The sequence below is a fragment of the Helianthus annuus genome, chromosome 6 (assembly GCF_002127325.2).
Source record: "Helianthus annuus cultivar XRQ/B chromosome 6, HanXRQr2.0-SUNRISE, whole genome shotgun sequence".
Lineage (NCBI taxonomy): Eukaryota > Viridiplantae > Streptophyta > Magnoliopsida > Asterales > Asteraceae > Helianthus > Helianthus annuus.
The window spans coordinates 102776171-102795228 of NC_035438.2; the positions used below are offsets into that span (position 1 = coordinate 102776171).

A 19058-nucleotide genomic window follows, 5' to 3' on the forward strand; every position below is an offset into this window, starting at 1 on the left:
AGTCCGTTTGATGAAATTCCAGTTGGAGGGTCGTCCTGACAACGGTGTCCATCTACTGTAAAAATTCCATGAGTCGGTTTCACTCAGGTTTCAGGTTATGACTTCGAAAACAACACACTTTTTCTGTAGTAAAAATGCAGCTTGAGCTGCTGTCAAAAAATAGTCTTTTAAAAATAGTAAACGGTCTCGAAAAATTACGATTCCAGTGCCATTTGTTTAGTTATACCAAAATACTCATTTTAGGCTTCAGAAAATCCGTTTTTCGATTTAAAATGATCCCGTTACAGCCTGTTGAAGTTGGCTGGAAATCCAACTCAGCAAGCTGTTTACATTGTAGAAGTGACTAAAAGTGCATAAACGAAGATCCTAACCATGGTTTATTGATGAACAAATGTTAATACTTCAATGATGCTTTAACCAACCTTAAATCATTCAGATTTCAACCTCACACAACCTTTTTTACATAATGTTTTTAGGCAGAAACTTAAGTTCATATTTTAGTGTTTAAGCTCTTGTGTGTCATGAACATTCAAACAAAACATAACAAGAACAAGATGGAACAAGGGTGTGAAGAGACTTACTACTAGCACAAGGCTAGGGTAGGAATCTAAAACAAAAATGAAGAGAAGAAGATGGTGAGAAGGACTTGAACAAAGCTTCCTTGGAAACCCTTTAATCTTGCACTCCTATGGAAGAGCTTCACACTTGAAAGAGAGCTTTTAGTGAAAGAAATGGAGATGGTGAAGGGAGGTGATGGTGAATTCGGTTATGGAGGGGGGGGGGTGCTTGTGCCGAAAATAAGAAGGGAGGAGAGAGAGAGGTTGAGTGTTAGCTTGGTAGAAATGATGGTAAGTCTTGGAAACATGCACACTCAAATCCTAAGGTCATCATGGCCTATCTATTGGCCAATAAGAGTGAAGATTACAAGAATAAAAATCTTAACAAAATATTCTAGTAATTATTGGCTGAAAATCGGTTGGGGGGGGGGGGGTAAAATGTAAATTCTTGGTAATTAGTAGGTATTAAGTTAGAAGGTTAAGGGTGTTTACAAGTATAGTGGGTGTATGTCATGTTTACATGGTGTATAGGGATTTTATGACCGTAACTAATTTAAAATGATAAAATAATATTTCTGACAATATTTTCGAGTCTCGGGTATTGTCTGGTTATTCGGTTTCGCATTGTTTCGTTAAAGCGTTTAATTGTCCCGTAAAGCCTCTTTTGTGCATCTTTTTGTAACGAAATTAATTCCTAACACATAGGAAAATATACCGGACTATTTAGTAACTTTTCTATATACTACTAGTATGCTAACACGCACATGTAACTATAACACAGAAATCGGAGAGCAGTTAAATGATTCAGCACAGTCATCAAGTACTTTTATTATCATTAATAATCTGTACGGTTACATGCAAATTTGAGGGTTGTCACACGTCCCACCTAAGGTTTGCCGCAAGGGTAGGGGTTGACTGTTGAGGGTTGGGATGTTAGAGAGTTTAAGGTCTAGGGCGTGTGATTGGTGGGTGAAGGAAAAGAGTAGAGTCAGGGCACCAGTGTTTTATGGTTCTAGAATATTTTGGTGTATGAATTGACATAGTAGTGTAGGATTAGACGAGGCTAGGATAGTACCCTTAGATCAAACGTAGTGGGGCGCTGTGGTCCCCCATAGCGCCGGAAAATGCCTCGGAACACCGCCACGAAGGGCGGTATGAATGCCAAATTGAGGTGGGGCGCGAGATTATAGCGGCGCGATTGTGAAGGATTTTGAAAATTTGACCGTTAAACAACGGTCATAATATTAAAAAAAATTCAATTTTTTTTAATTTCACTCTATAAATAACTCCCAACTCTTCCATTTTTTTTACAATTCATACTCAACTATTCTCTCCTTCTCTATATATTTTTTTAAAAAGTGTTTGAAGCTACTCCCACCCTATTAAAAAAATGGGTTCCCCGTCGGAAGACTCCTTTACCAATATTTACCGAAGATTTTTTTCACCCGAAGAAGACGCGGAGGAGGCAGAAGCGGTTACGAGTGCATGTACTTTTGTGATACAAGCATTTGAGCACGTTCGGCCTAGTCCCCCTCCACAACCCATCTTGCGGCGCACCTATATCTTGCGAGATCGTGAAGCCGCGAACGAGCGTTTGATGAAACACTATTTTGATGCGACACCGGTTCACGGACCCAATGTTTTTAGACGACGTTTTCGGATGAGCCAAAGGTTATTTTTGCGCATTAATAATGATTTGGAAAATAAGTATGATTTCTTTAAGCAAAGAATGGGCGCGCAAGGATATTTAGGCTTCACCTCAATTCAAAAGGTCACATCCGCCTTACGCATATTATCATACGGAAACACGTACGACATCAACGACGAGTACTTGAAGATGCCGGAGAAAACAACCCGAGATTGCTTGGAACATTTTTGCTATGGTATTTTTTATTGACTTTTATTTATTTACTTTTATCTATTTATTTTTTTAGTAGCTTACTAGTAAAACTTTTATATATTAAATTATATTTTAGGTATATGCCAGTTATATGGAAAACGTTATTTGAGAAATCCCACTTGGAACGACCTTCAACAAATATAACAAATATATGAGGTGCATCTAGAAAAGCATGGAATACCCGGCATGATTGGTAGCTTGGATTGTCGTCAATGGCATTGGTATAATTGTCCAACCGCATGGCGAGGTCAACATACACGGGGTGATAAAAAAGGGCCAACTTTGGTATTGATTTTTAATGTATTGATTTTTATTTAATGCAATGATTTTTAATTTTATAAAACTTAGAAATTAATTAAAAAAATGAAAATTAAATTAGTTGAGTAATGATGATAAAGGGGCTTTAATGCAATGATTTTTAATTTTATAAAACTTAGAAATTAATTAAAGAAATGAAAATTAAATTAATTGAGTAATGATGACAAAGGGGCTTTATGACTACAGCCTCAACTTGCATAATGCCCCATAAAGCCCCTTAGTGATGTGGCCAAGGCCGGCTCTAGGGACATTTAAGTCAAGCGACTGCTTGAGGCTACCATTATGTTAGGGCCCATAATCTAGAAAATTCAATTTCTATATTATATATGTCTGGGCTTGGGGCTGTTGTGCATTGGGTTTATAACATAATAGAGAAACTAAGGCTACAAGGTATGGTGATGGTCCTCTAAGGGAGGATAATCCGCCACGTAGGCGCCACGTCATAGTCCTCCCAAGGATGCTCCATCCCCTAAAAGTAGAGGGTATGGGAGGATGGTCCTAGTCATAGTCCTCCCCACCTTTTTTATGTTTTTTTTAATCTTTTACTTTTTTTTAACATTTAACAAATAAACTAACAAAATATTTTCATTAATATTTAAAAATATTACATAAACTTAAAAAAAAACATAAACTTAAAAAAAACATAAACTTAAAAAAACATAAACTTAAAAAAAATAAACTTAAAAAAAATAAACTTAAAAAAACATAAAATTAAGCAAATCCTAATATATTAAAATAAGCTACTAGTCTTCGTCTTCCATGTCGTCGGGTTCGTTTTGAGCGTTGTTCGAGATGTACGCAACCAAGTCCGCTTGTAGGTTATGATGTGTGTACTCGTTACGTAGAGCGAACATGTTCAACTCTTGTTGTTCCCCACTAACTGGAACAGTATTTCCAGTAGACGCGTTTTCGTCGTACTCACATATCGCTCTACCTTCGTCTTCAATGATCATGTTATGAAGTATGATACAAGCGTACATAATGTTTCTTAACCGCTTTGGTGTAGCCGAACGTGCTGGATGTTCAATGATGTTCCATTATCATGTTATGCATAATAGCATTCTCTTCCGAAGATGATGAATACCCCGTAGATGAAGATGATAAAGAGATGGAAGAAATTGAAGAAATAGAAGAAGGTGAAGCCATGATAATTTTTGAGCGAGAGATGGGGTGGTAGCGGGTAAAAAATGGTATAAAAAATGATGAGTTTTTATAAAAAGGGAAGAATGGTTATAAAATGTGAGAGAGATGGGGTGGTAGTGGGTGAAAAGTTGTGAAAAAAATGGTTAAAGAGGTGAGTATTTATAAAAATAGAAGTGAATTGGGGGATTTTTTGAAATATAGCCGTTATTATTTAATTAATATAAATTCTGAAATTAATTTTTTTAAACGGTCATATGCCAGATGGTCCCACTTGTTTTGTCATTTTGTGCGCGTCGAGATCGTCCGAATACAGACGTTGAGGACGGGACGGGGGGGGGGGGGGGTGTAGCTGCCGTCGCCGGTCCAAGACGGTAGGGGGACGACCCCCATACCGTGTAGCCTAAGCAGGGAAACAAAAAAAAAGTGCCCACCGTTCAGTTTAATTATGCCAAAAAGTCTAACTTAGCTTATCCAGAAATAATTGTTGTGTATCTGTTTTATTGCAAAGTTCATTTGCAACACATGATTATTTTATGTCCCTAGTTCGCTATTGATTTTGGTAAAAGCTGTTTAATACCTTAATACTTGAGTACTTAATTTGAAAAAAGGCCCTAAAATTTGATATCGCTTTAGGCCTTTAAAAACGTTGAGCCGGCCCTGAACGTGGCATGCCACATGTCGCATAACGCCTCAAAAGTGCCTTATAACTACGGACTAAGATGCCCTTTCTCTGTAAGGAAATAGCTCTACCACAGGGTGCCAATTCGAAATACGATTAAAAGGTAAAATGAAAAATGATGAAATGGGCATCTCGGTAAACACACACAAACATTTGGAATTAGTAGTGACTTTGTGATGATGGAAAGTGGAGTGTGTGGGGCATAATGTTCCAACAATTTTCAATTAAAGTTGATTTATAATACATCATATAGTGAGAGTGAGATCATCCTGCCACTTTAAGTTTTTAGTATTATTAATAATAATATTATTAACATTTTCGTTATATATTTATGGTTGGTATAACGGTACTCCAATTCAACATTCGCATATTAACTAAATTGAGAAGCAAATCAAATTTAAAAAATTGAACCGAACTAGTTATATAGTTTTTGGTTAAAAAAAACCCAATTCAATTAAACCGAGGAAACGGGATTCATATATAGTGAGCTTTTCGTTGTCCAAAACATTCACACACACAAAATAGAATGTCAATAGATTATAATTCTTCTTCTTCTTCCTTGAACTCAGCACTGTATATGCACCTATGTTCATACCTCTTCATGTTCATGGCCTTCACATGCTACTCCAACATTGAATACATTTTCATGGTGATTCAAGGTTTATGTAAGCCTGTTTTCATAGCATCACTTTTAATCCTTATCGTTTTCCTCTCTATCTTCTTCTGTGGCCGGAGAGCCGTAAAGATGGAGCAGCTTGATGGAAGTTTTTGGGGAGTTCTTTTGGTTCTAACCATTCTTTGGTTTCTGGCTTTCTTGGCCGCTTGATGGTCGGCCAGTTTTAATTTTAAATATGGTGGAAGTGTTTTCTGATATGCTGGAGTTGCTGGTGGCGCCTTGATGGCATGATTAGCTCACCATTTGACGTGGTGGCATTTCTTTAATCAATATTTTATATCTTTCGATGCATTTTTTTCTTGTTAAAATTATTAGTGTTTCTTTTTTTCAATTGTTTGTATTCAGATGTTATGAAATAAATTAAATAATATTTATTTGAATATATAGTTTTTTTTTATTTAATATCATTATAAGCAACAGTTTAAAATGAAATCCCACGCTAGTTTTGTCTGTAATTGTCACCTAAAATTTTTAATAAACATAGTAACACACTTAATGGTTTATATTATATATATATATATATATATATATATATATATATATATATATATATATATATATATATATATATATATATATTGGGTAGGTTCATTCGAGAACCACCTTTATTGCGAGAACCGATGTGAATACAAAAAAATAAACCCACTACACCACCAAAAATCTAAAAAACCTAACCCTCGACCCCCCCAAAAACCTAAGCCCCCCCCCCCCCCCGCGCCCCCCCCCCCCCCCACACACACACACAAGCTAAATGCTAAAAACTAAACCAAAAAAATCTAAAAAAAACTTAAAAATCTAAAAAATACACAATTTTTTTTAGTACTTTTTTATTCTAATCGCTACTTTTAGTCTCAAAAAAAATAAAAAAAATATTAAAAAAGAGTAAAATGCACGGATAGTCCCTGTGGTTTGGTGAAATTTCACCTTTAGTCTCAAACTTTTCAAAATTACACTCTTAGTCCCTGTGGTTTGACAAGTTGTTACCACATGGACTATCCGTGCATTTTACTCAAAAATAAATTTGTGTGTTTTTTATATTTTTTAGGTATTTTTGGTTGTGTTCACATTGGTTCTCGCGGTCTCGCAATAAAGGGTGTTTCCTAACGAATCCTTCTCCTATGTATATATATAGAGGATTAGGTTCAAACGTGAACAAAATCCCAAGAGTGAACTGCGTGAACTGATCTGAGCCCTTGATTTTTATGATCTTGAGATTAAAGTGAGTGGCATGATGGTAATTATTTGGTTAATTTTTTTCCATTTAATTAAATACAAAAAGGGTATATGTGTAATTTCAATCTTAAATTGATTGCATAAATATCTCACAAATCAAGTAATCAATTATTCTCTTAAATTGATTACATAAATCTCTCACAAATCAAATCAAGGATTAGGAAAGATGTAACTTAATTCAATTATTAAAATAATTATTTGTTTAAATGCGATGTACACATGTGTATTCTGATTTTGCCCTCTTTTTAATGCGATGTACACATGTGTATATCGTCTGTTTTTGTGATATCTCAGATTTTTTTTTGTATTGAATGTTGATGTACACCTGTGAATTACTGTACACATATGTACGATGCTGAGTACACATGTGTACTGTTCTATTTATATCCAAGTACACATGTGTATACCGTTGAAATATGAAGGTTACGTGGATCTTAAAAATCAAAATTTGAATTCTGGTGATGAAATCTGAAATAAAAATTAAAACTGAAATCTGGTGATTTGTTGTTTGTTTTGATAATTATCTAATTAATAAATAAACATAATGTGGATAATGAATATAAATTAGGAAAGATGTAACTTAATTCAATTATTAAAATAATGATTTAAATCTAATTTTTTTATATAATTACAATCCTACCCTTAACAACTAAAAAGGAAATCAAGGGTCCATATCTGTTCACGCAGTTCACTCTTGGGAGATTTTTCACGCTGGAACCCTACCCTATATATATATATATATATATATATATATATATATATATATATATATATATTATATATATATAGGGGAAGGTTCAAATGAAAACCACTAGTTATTGTGAAAACTCGAAAACTAATTAAAAAAAGCCAAAAAAACATACAAAAATTTTTTTTTTAATTTTTTTTTTTGCAATCAAAATTTCGCAGATTTTTTAATATAAAAAAAATTTTTCAAAAAAAAAAAAAAAAAAAAAATTCTGTGTAGTGCACATGTGTAATACTGCACATATGTATGTGTACTACACATGTGTATTATTACACATGTGCACTACACAAAAATTATTTTTTTTTTTTTTGAAAAAAAGTTTTTTTTATATATAAAAACTAGCGATTTTTATAAAAAAAATTGAAAAAAAAATTTTTTTTTTGTGTGTTTTTTAGGCTTTTTTAGTTAGTTTTCGAGTTTTCACAATAAAAGTGGTTTTCATTTGAACCATCCCCTATATATATATATATATATATATATATATATATATATATATATATATATATATATATATATAGGGTGAGGTTCCTATAAAAAGGACCCTTTTCGTGAAAAGTGTGAGAAAGCATAGAAATTGACATGTAGACATCATGTTTGAACTTATGCATGATGTTTTGGGTTTTTTTTGGCAAGAAAAACACCAACATAACAATTTAAAACACAATGCAACGTATTATGGGCGTGAAATTTAAAACACACTTATTAACACCTGAAACGTACTACTTAACGTTCTTGGCATGGTGTTTTAAGTTTTAAGCCTAGAATTCATTGCACTGTGTCTTAAATTGTTATGTTTGGTTTTTTTTTTTTTTTTTTTTTTTTTTTTTGCCAAAATAACCCAAAAAATTATGCCCAAGTCCAAAACATGGTGTCTACATGTCAATTCTTATGCCTTCCACACTTCTCACAAAAATGTCTTTTTTACAGGATCCTAAGACTATATATATATATATGAAAAATATCAAATAACAAGTTTACTTTCAGTAGTAAGTGTAGGAAGCAATAATAAGAGTACATGTGACAAATAACAAAAAACATAAGGATGGGCATTTTAGTCAATCTCCTTTTTTTCTATTCTATTTATCGTTCTCTGCATCTTCAAAACGCACCATTTTTAAAACCCACAATCTTCAACATTTCCTTCATTTTCTCTCTCTAAAATTACTACATCATAGTGCGATTTTCTTCATCAACGAATGTTTTAAACACTCAATCTACGTGTTATTCAATTTCTTTGAAGAAACCCAGTTTATTTTTATGTAATTTCTCAATTTTTTTTTTTCAATTTAACATAATGTGATGGAACTAGAGAAATCGATTGAAACATGTACTTCTCTTCTCAAATTTCTATGATTCTAACCTTCTCTTGATGTATTCTTGCGTTTGGACAACATTCTTTGTTCCAATTTTATTAAGATATCAATGGTAAAAAGTTGCATACCAGGTGTTAAGGTGTTTGAGAAAATGTTTTAAAGAAAATTATAAAACAATTTTCAGTTTAAACTTTCATTTAGAATTGTCTTTTACAAAATAATGAAAAAAACATATTTTTTGTGTGTTTTTTGTTCATTACCGTTTTACAAAAATGAAAAAGCAACATTTTTTCCATTGTGTTTTTCAAAAGAATGAAAAAACACAATTTTATGTGTTTTTTGTCAATTGCATTTTACAAAATAATGAAAAAACACAGTTTTTTGTCCATTGCGTTTTATAAAAAAAATGAAAAAAAATACATTTTTTGTGAGTTTTTTGTCCAATGCGTTTTAGAAAAAACACTTTATTTTGTGTTTTTAATCAATTGCGTTTTAGAAATAACACTTTCTTTTACCTTTTTAGTCATTTGCGTTTTAGAAAATAACACTTTCTTTTGTATTTCTAGTTTATTGTGTTTTAGAAAAAAAAACACTTTGTTTTGTGTTTCTGATCCATTGCGTTTTAGAAAAGACATTTATTTGTGTTTTTGGTCCATTGCGTTTTAGAAAGAATATTTTATTTTGTGTGTTTAGTCCATTGCGTTTTACAAAGAACACTTTATTTTGCGTTTTTGATCCATTGCGTTTTAGAAAAAAATATTTTATTTTGTGTTTTTTGTGCATTGCGTTTTAGAAATAACACTTTTTTTTTGTGTTTTTAGTCCACTGCGTTTTAAAAAAAATCATTTTTGTGTTTTTGTCCATTGCGTTTTACGGATCTGGGTTATCGTAAACAATTTTTTTTTCCAAAAGTATAGCAATAGTGTGTTCGTTTTAAAGATAATAAAGCGCTTGTTTTTAAGGTGCAATTTTTATAAAAACTAGTGGACTTCCCCACACGCGTTGCGGTGGGAAGTCGGTTGGTATCATCGGTTTGATTAGAAAAAGCATTTATATCGTGATCAGCACTTAGCGACCGAAAGATAAACCACAAAAAAAATAAAGTCTGATGTGCCCATTAGAAAACCGACACATGTTTTACATCGATAAAAAAACAATAAGAATGAAAATTGATTAAGCTTTCAAAAGTACAAACACCGGTACTGATGTTCGGTTAAAATTGACGTGGTACCAATGGTGATCGGATGATATCAATTTTGTTCATCATCGACACTCACTTATAGCTTATGATATAAAAGGTACTCTACACCACTATCGAGGTGTTCGGACAACATCGATTTGGTTTTTCATGGTAAAGAACAAAAAAATTATAATTGACTCGTTCAGCTTTGAACAAAGCTTTTATTGAAATGCAGATAAAATAAGCATGTCGCAACGAATATTCAAAGTTTTATAAGGCATTATACTATGGGGAAAGTGAATACGGTGCTGTTAGACGTATAAGCTTACGCGCCAAACTCATCAAAACTACGTAGTTTTGATTAAAATCCTTAAAAAGACAAAATAAATCTTTTATTACTCAAAAGTCAAATCCCTAAATACCTAAAACACAAAAGAACGTGGTTCTCTTCTGGTTCATCCCCAAAACCAAATCCCAAAGCCGACAATGGATCGCGATCTCGAACAAGAGATATGTTCCCTCGAGGATTCAGGAAGAAAGGTACCATCCATCTCTCCACCTACCTTCGAAGCTTGGGCGCAAATTAACGATGCAGAAGACCAAGGTAGGGTTTCCATTTCGAAATGCTTTCCGTTGTTAATTGCAAGTGAGTTAGGGTTTGGTGTTGATTAACGGTTAATACTACGTTTATTTCTGCTTTGATTGTCAACTGTAACCGTGCAATGTCACGAATTTAGTTTTTAATACTAAATAATAGTTGTGGAAGATGAATTGCTAGAAAGTTGAATTTGTTTTTGTAATTTGAGGTTAACTGATTTGAAATTATGCTGTAAATCGAATAGAAAGCTGCCATTGGTGAGATAAGTTATGCTGCTAGGCTTAATTCAATGCTAGGGTTCATGCGGTTTTGTTTTTACTCTTTCAGGATATGCAAGATATGAGAAACTGTTATGATGGATTATAATCAGCAGCTGCCGCAACCGCAAATAGTATATATGGAACGTCACGAAACGCGCCATTAGCGTCGAGATGAACAAACAGCCAAACAGGTATCACTTTAGTTTCTTTAGATTTAGGCAAACAAGAATGCTGTGTCCGGTGACAGCAGTGCTTTGGCCCTGGGAGGTGTTCGTATCGGTATAAATGGTGTTTTTTAAGTTTTTTATTCGATTTTAATTTTATTTTTTGTGTGTTTTGATTGAATATAAATGGTTTTTGGTTAGGTACACATGCTATGAACTCAAGGGGTTTAGTTGAGAAAAGGAGGCGTAAATAGAGAGGATGGGTCAATAATGGAAGAGGCGTAAACAAAGAGAATGGGTTAATAATGGAAGAGATTGTGGCGACCCGCTTTGGCTGGATTAATAGCAGGTGCAAGGAGTTGAAATGTGGCTGGGAAGTTTGGAAGATAGATCCTTGTAACAGTTTTTTTTTTTTTTTTTTTTTTTTGTAACATGTAGGCTGTGTGTTTTTTAGCCTTACTGCAGTGTCGTTTTGTTTTTTTTCTTCTGATTCCAGCACTTCGCTGGTCTTCCTTTTTAATAACATGTTGTTGTTCTCGAGACTCTTGTACTATATCTTGTATACTATGAAGTGGTTATCTTATATAAGTTTTGTTTATTAATTTAAAATCAGCCGTAATATTAATTTAAACAAGTTGGGTCAAAAACTAGTCTGAAGCGGCCAAAAGTAGTTACAAAGATCTGAACCAAGCCAAAAAACAGTCTAAACGGCCGAAAACAAGTCTTAAAACAGCTAAATCTGAGGTAGAGCAGATGTGCACATTGCTTTTCTCAGGAGACAGGCTCACCCTTTGCAGTGCAACAATCTAAAATAACGGTAGTTATCCGAGTGGAAATAACTTCAATTAATTGAAGCAAGTAAAGATCATTAATTGAAGTCTCTTTTAGTGTTAACTAACTTCAATTACTCAATTTACTTAACGTTTTTAAACTATGCACTTCATAGTTTTTGACCATTAATGTAACTACTTATGTCACTAGACATAAACATCTGTACATCAAACATGTTAAAATCATATTTTGACCCATTTCATATTACTTAACTATATTTTGACGCGTTTCATTTTAATTCACCATATTTTGACCGGTTTCATTTAATTCACTATATTTTGACCCGTTTCATTTCATTCACTATATTTTGACCCGTTTCTTATTAATTCACTATATATTCACCCGTTTCATTTAATTCACCATATTTTGACCCGTTTCGTTTTATTTCACCATATTTTGACCCGTTTTGTTTTAGTTCACTATATTTTGACCCGTTTCGTTTTATTTCACCATATTTTGACCCGTTTCATTTAGTTCGCCATATTTTGACCCGTTTCATTTAATTCACCATATTTTGCCCCAATAATATCAAAACTATTGTAATAAAGAAATTGCAAAACTACAAAAATAAGTTTACTTTCTACAAGACTGAAACAAGTGCCACCATAACAAATTTGCAAACTTGCTGATTCTTCAAGCCGATTCACATTTCATCCTTCTCTTTCTAGTAACGACTCTTCCATCTGAAAAAATTTAATATAAGTATTATACTAACATCAATTAATCATTTATAAATATATAGATCTTACCTTCTTTTTGGACAATTGTTGATGTAATGACCCACTTTCTTGCAGTGAGAACAAGCTCTCTTTTTTGGTGCTTCAAGGGATGATTTGATTCTAGTTGCACTTTTAGGTCGACCTTTAGTATTAGTATGGACTAGTGGATCCCGAATAGAAATTTGAGGTATCATGTTCACTTGAGAGCTTCCTGCCATAGAATCTTGTGAAGCGGTCTCTAATTGTTTCGACCTTGTTCGAATACTTTGCTCTTCTAAAAACTTCAAAAGGATAATGTTTAGTTTCTTTATCTCAACCGGTGAGTCTCTTGCTTGTTCGATCGCTTTTCTAAAATTTGATTGAACATACCATAAAGTTAACGCACTTACTTCATTCTCATTGTGTGTGTCTTCGAGCCCAATCGTGCAATTATCCACCTTATACCTTGCATCTAGAGTCCACCTAGGTAAAATATAATGATCAGGTAGAGTTTCAACATGTCTCTTCTTCAAGACATACACGATATGCTTGCATAATATCCCATATGTTTCAAACTTTGCACATGAACATGTGACATCTATCTTATCTGAGACACGAAAGTTAACATTTCTCCAATAGATTTTATCTATATCCACTTGTCCAACCTTATATATGATTTGTTCAGAAGTCTTGCTTATGGTCTCATGAGTTAAATTGAAGGTAGCTTCAGTCCATTCTTTTTTGAATACATCAAAGAGTTTTCTTGTGTAACGTGAACTCGCTTTTGCCTCTATCAAATTAACAGAAGAAAGAGCTGGCTTGGAGTTCATGGTCTTGAAGTCTTCGTCTTCTTCGGCAGCCCTTCGAGCCTCAACAGCTTTATCATACTGTACTACGAACTCATTCAACATGGTCTTGGAATTTACATATCCATCAAAAAAAGAGTGAATACTCTCACTTCTTCCGCTTGATGTCATGCCAGCAAAGAAACAATCTTTCAAGAAGGCTTTAGCCCAATATTTACGTTGGTTATACATCTCCGTTATCCAACTGCCGCTTTGAAAATTATATTTAGCACATAAAAATTCCCAACGACTTTCAAATTCTTCAATTGTATTACTCTTTACCCACTGCTTATGTAACTCTTCAAAGTCACTATAATGAACTTTTAGAGGTCGAAGATGCTCGGTCTCATGTTTCTTAATATGCCATGAACAATAACGATGTCGAGTGTTTGGAAAAACACTTTGTATTGCATTACAGATAGCTTTATCTTGATCTGTAATCATCGCTAAGGGATACTTATCAAACATGCACTTCAAGAAATGTTTAAATAACCATTCAAAAGTATCTTGCTTCTCATTCTCCAATAGTGCACCACCAAAAAGTATTGACTGGCGATGATGATTCACCCCGACAAAAGGAGCAAATGGCATCTTAAATTTGTTGGTCATGTATGTGACATCAAACACAACAACATCTCCAAACTTTATATATGCGTCTCTTGATCTCCCATCAGCCCAAAAAATATTTCTTGGAGATCCATCCTCAAATAAATCCACAACAAAATAGAGGTTTCGATCTTCTATTAGTTTATCTTGGAAATGCTTAATAAGCCCATAGAACTCCTTGCCTTTGTATTGTTTCCTTTCAACAACTAAGATATCAGCACATTGCTTTGATGTGACATCATTTTCACATGGACTTTTCATGGTGTTTACGACCTTCCTGATTTGACTAGGTTTCAACCCGGATTGACTAAGTTCCGACATTAGAGATTTGCAAGCTTCTGCGCGGTGAAACTTCCCATGAGACCGGTGTTTCATAACTTTGGTCGGAGTAACGGTTAGTTCATGATTGTGTGAATCATTAAATTTATCTACTAGCCATTTTCCATCTTTACCTTTTGAAATCCTAAGAAATGCTTCACATCCGGTCCTTAATTCCCTACGACGTTTGACATCTCCTTTAGAACTATCACGCTTTAAATCTTTAAACCCCTCTTTGTTGCATACATATTTTCTTCTATAAGGCTCATTTGTTGTCTTATCCTTAAAAGTCGAACGAATACGTATTCCAAACCCATGTACAAATGCATAGCGATTGTAGAAATCATATGCGTCACCAAGAGTATCGAAAACCTGCCCGATCACATCCTCATTTACTTCTTTCTCAAACTTAAAATCCATGTCGAAGTCTTTTATATTCTCTACTTCAACATCGGAATCACTATGTACGACTAAATACCCATTTGCATCAATATCATCAATCAAATTCGATTCTAAAGCTTCCTTCTCTGATTGAACTCTTGAATCCATTAGCTTAGCTTCTGAATGTTCTGCATCAACAAAAGTACAAACATGTCGAAACCGATAAATTTATGAACAACCTGGGAAAATAAGCATTCTAAAAAACATGTCTAATCATGATATTTAAGGTAATTTTAGTCAAAACATGGAGATTTATTGAAGAATACATAATCGATTAGTAAATCATCACCAGTACTAAATCCATTCTAAGGAACTTTTAAATAAAAAACAAGGAGATTAACTAACTGAATACATGACTATTAGCAAATACCTGATGGATTAATCTCCAGCGTGATAGGTTCAGAGGTAGGTGGAAAGATTGATGGTACCTTTCTTCCTGAATCGTCGAGCGAAAAGCTTTGTTCTTCGAGATCGATATCCATGGCCGGCTGGGAATTTGGATTTAGGGATGAACCAGCTAGAACCACGTTCTTTTTGGTCTGTTATTTAGGGATTTGAAAAATAAAAGATTTATTTTAACTTTTTAAAGATTTTAATCAAAACTACGTAGTTTTGATGGGTTTGGCGCGTAAGCTTATACGTCTAACAGCACCGTATTCACTTTCCCCTTATACTATATGATTAGAATAATGAAAAGGGTAAACATTTTAATTTATAAAACACCGTATCTTATCTTAAAAGTTATTAAAAACAAAATATATTGAAAACTAATAATAATAATAATAATATAATAATATAATTATAAAAAATTAATTATAGTCTTTTTGATAGTTCTTTACGATTGGAAACTAAAATCACATTATCGATTAGGTATCTGTCACACATTTCCTATGGGATAAACTATTGCTTTCTTTAGTGATGGTAATAAAAAATCAAATTTTTTGTTACTATTCATGAAGAGCGCATTGCGGCAGGAATTCAGTCGGTATTAGTTTGGTTTACTGTGGTATTTGTACACCGGCACTCGTTATAGCAACCGTGCTACATCGCTTGAAGAGTATAAAAACAAATATCGGTAACGATTCCGAGAATATTGTTATATTAAATTAATAACATCTTAAAATATAAATATATACACACATTGTTAATCATGTCATTAATGTTTTTAATAATCTCATAAACAACAAAAACAGAAAATGATTATTTTTTATATTTTTAGTTAACAATACACGTATTTTTTTTAAATATCGTATATATGCATGTTAAGGTATTAGTTTATAAAAGGTATACATCATATATTATTTAGTCGCAATTTTAAATTTTATAAATACATAAATAGATTTTAACTTTATTACAACTATATATGTAAAAATGAGATTTTATTTTGTAAAAAAAGTAATATGGTTGTCAATAAAACGTGATTTTAGATCCCAGTTTTTAAATATATCAAGTTATTATGTTTTGTAAAAATGATATATAATATAATAAAAATAATAATCATATATGCAGACGATAATCAAGTTATTATGTTTTGTAAAAATAAGAATTAATGAAAGAAGGAGAAGAAAACTATCATTTGGTGAATACCTTGTGTGGATGAATTAATATTAAAAAAAAGTATTATAATACGTTAAATGAAATCTACTATTCATCGTCACTTTACATTAATAAGTATAATTAATGTCGTACGAAAAAGTTATTAACGTTTTAAAAACGAGGGGGAATTGGAGAGAGAAACTATTAACTTGGATGGACTAGAATACCCTTTAGAATCTCACGCGCCTCCTGGTTTTTGTTTAATTTTATCCATTTAATCCAAGCCATTGATTACTCAATTGATGGTCAAGCTTACTTCATATCGTTGCTACCCGAATAAACTTCCTAGTATATCCTAACCCGAATAAACTTCCTAGTTTTTGTTCAATTTTATCCATTTAATCCAAGCCCTTGATTACTCAATTGATGGTACGGGATCGGGTGAAAAGTGTGAGAACGGATCCTGGTCAGCCACGTGGTATAGCGCTCTAAATTATGTTTAGGGGTACGATTGTCATTGTCTACTTCCCGCTAAATAATGGCGTTATGATTCCGTTGCAAAAAAATTAAATAGAAATGGTGTTTTCATTTATACTAGTTTTACATGGCGTTTTTTAAAAAAGTATTTTTTTTACGAATGTCGTTTATGTTTGAAGGGCATTCTATTGATATCCAACAGATATGACATTTTTTGTTTTTTTACTTGTTTTAATTTAGTTTGTAACCCTTTTTTTAATGTTGTTTATGTTTAAATGGTTACTATTTGTTAATTATTCTAATCATGGTGTTTTCATTGATTTGCATAAATATTATCGAAAATCACACAACGAAACATGTAGATGCAATAATCTAAAAAGCAAAACACATTAGTCAACATTAAAATTATACAATCCATGGCGTCTAAGCTAATCTACATAATCTACCATCCTTTGTGCTATTCTCTTGTCCGCTGTTTCATACATTTCACGTATTTTTCCCCTAAAGCCAAGAATATTCTTACAGATTTTGTCAATCGTGTTCTGATTTCATTTTCGCTTTGAAGCGGGATTTTTACAATGTATTTCGCCCTCAGTTCATTTAGCTATCTATGTTGTAGTTGATTTGGGGCATCTTCTTTTGCCAAACCACTTCTCCAACTAGCTATATCCCCATGTATGTTACCATATGCCTCCTTGCGAAAACCCCACAGTCGACCATGTTAGACGTTGTCCTCCAATCCATCTTTTGTTTGACAATCTTCGCCTTGTTCATGATCTTATGCTTTGGGTGTTTTTTAAGACACAAGTAGTTTGGAAAAGCACCGTGCTGCAGTTTCACATTTTTTTTGCATATATTAGTTTGGCATTTTGTCAACGTAGTTCCAATATACAATGTTTTTAAGATACTTAACAACTTTCCCACCCATCTATCATACTTGTCTTTAATGCTGAAGTCATCCCGGTTACCGCTGTTATCCAATACATCAACTCTTTCGTGTTTTATGTTGAAGCAGACAACATAGAAATGTCTTGCCCATATAATTGGCATGAAGACCAGTTCATAATCTTTGATGTTTCTATTGTCACACCCCCAAAACCCACACGCGGAGTACCACCGCTTGGAGGCGTGACATGACCAGGATCAAGCCACCAATCATATCGAACATGTAATTAATAACAAGTAAAAGTAAAAGCAAACCAATCATTCAATACGATAGGTGTTCAAAACATAAGTATAGTTTAAGTAGCGGAAGCATAATATGAAAACCCAGTGTATGTAATAAGTTCAAGTGTTATAAAGTTTAACATAACATCCACGATCCATACTCCACAACGACATGCTCCTTCCTGTGCAAGCTCCATAGTACCTAAGGTCCTGCAAGGCATGCAGCAGAGAGTCAACAACTAGTTGAGCGAGTTCACAGTTAACAGTTCAGTAATTGTAATAGTATAGTAAGCCTTGTGTTCGTTCATTAAGTCATGTATCGTATTAGTTTGTATCGCGGCCCTCTAGGCATGTATGCGAAGATTAGGGAAAGTTCCCAAGTATTCTAGACTAGGTATATTTGTATTGCGGCCACCCAGCATGTGTGCGAAGTTTAGTGTATAGTCCGCGGCCTTCCTAGGCATGTGTGCGAAGATTAGTCATATTATCGCGGCCAACCCCGGCGTGTGTGCGAAGATCAGTTCTATAAGTATCACTAGTCTAGTCGTATCTTATCAATAACCCTTCCTCACCCGAGGACCATATAACTAAGTTCCATAAGCTAGGTAAGTACAAGTAAATAATCCAAACCCATTCCCACTCTGGGAACCCCATGCCTTGGCTGTGTGAACTCACCTTGGTTTGCTCGGTATGCTAAGTATGTGCTCACAGTTTATCAATCAAGTCCTAAAGTACGCACCTATATATATCATTAGTTCGTATTCACGTAGTTCATGTATAAGCACAATCAATAATCACTAAGTAGCACATTGCACGTTATTCAAGATCATGCAAGTCATGTTCATCATCTAACGGCAGTTAGTTAATGCAGTTAAGTTTTAACGGAAATAGTTACTGTGCAAAATATCCAAATCGATGAAACACAGAATTGGCGAAACACATTCAGTTTCGTCGTGATCTCCTTTGACGAAACATATTCTGTTTCGTCAATTACTCTTTGGCGAAACAAAGTTATGTCTCGTCGACTGCCCCTTGGCGAAACACGTTCTGTTTTGCCGAAAGGTCTATTTCGTCAAGTCTGATTCGGGGTGATGTCAGTTACGTCAATCAGTTACATCAGTTACGCAATATCACAGAAACCCTAATTGCCGTCATCAACAAGAAGCAATTATACGTCAATCATTAACACAGAAATCATCATCTAATCATCATGGAATCAATCAATCATAATAGGCCAAACATTTCCCTTATCAAGCTATTCATACAACGAACATAACACGAGCACAATCCATCATATTACTAGGTGTTCATACGATTAATACTAGTTCCGATTCGTGGGTTCAAGGGATCATCATACAATCAATTCTGAC

General features: G+C 33.6%; 1 protein-coding gene and 1 long non-coding RNA gene across 4 annotated transcripts; one reads left to right on the forward strand and one right to left on the reverse strand.

The window, feature by feature from the left end:
• The first annotated feature begins 10161 nt into the window (after positions 1-10161).
• LOC110912676 lies at positions 10162-11357 on the forward strand. 3 transcript variants are annotated; one of them, XR_002578106.2, is made up of 3 exons: positions 10162-10351; positions 10673-10884; positions 10971-11357. It is a non-coding gene; the product is annotated as an uncharacterized LOC110912676 (long non-coding RNA). The 3 variants fall into 3 exon arrangements; XR_002578105.2 differs by having other exon boundaries at positions 10673-10796; XR_004860856.1 differs by having other exon boundaries at positions 10673-11357.
• Positions 11358-12123: 766 nt separating this feature from the next.
• On the reverse strand, positions 12124-14628 carry LOC110914355 (protein FAR1-RELATED SEQUENCE 5-like). Its single transcript, XM_022159152.2, has 2 exons — positions 12350-14628; positions 12124-12283 (listed from the first exon to the last, which is right to left on the reverse strand). The coding sequence occupies exons 1-2, from the start codon at positions 14614-14616 to the stop codon at positions 12265-12267; spliced, it is 2286 nt and encodes a 761-aa protein (XP_022014844.2). The 5' UTR covers positions 14617-14628; the 3' UTR covers positions 12124-12264.
• Positions 14629-19058: the final 4430 nt, after the last annotated feature.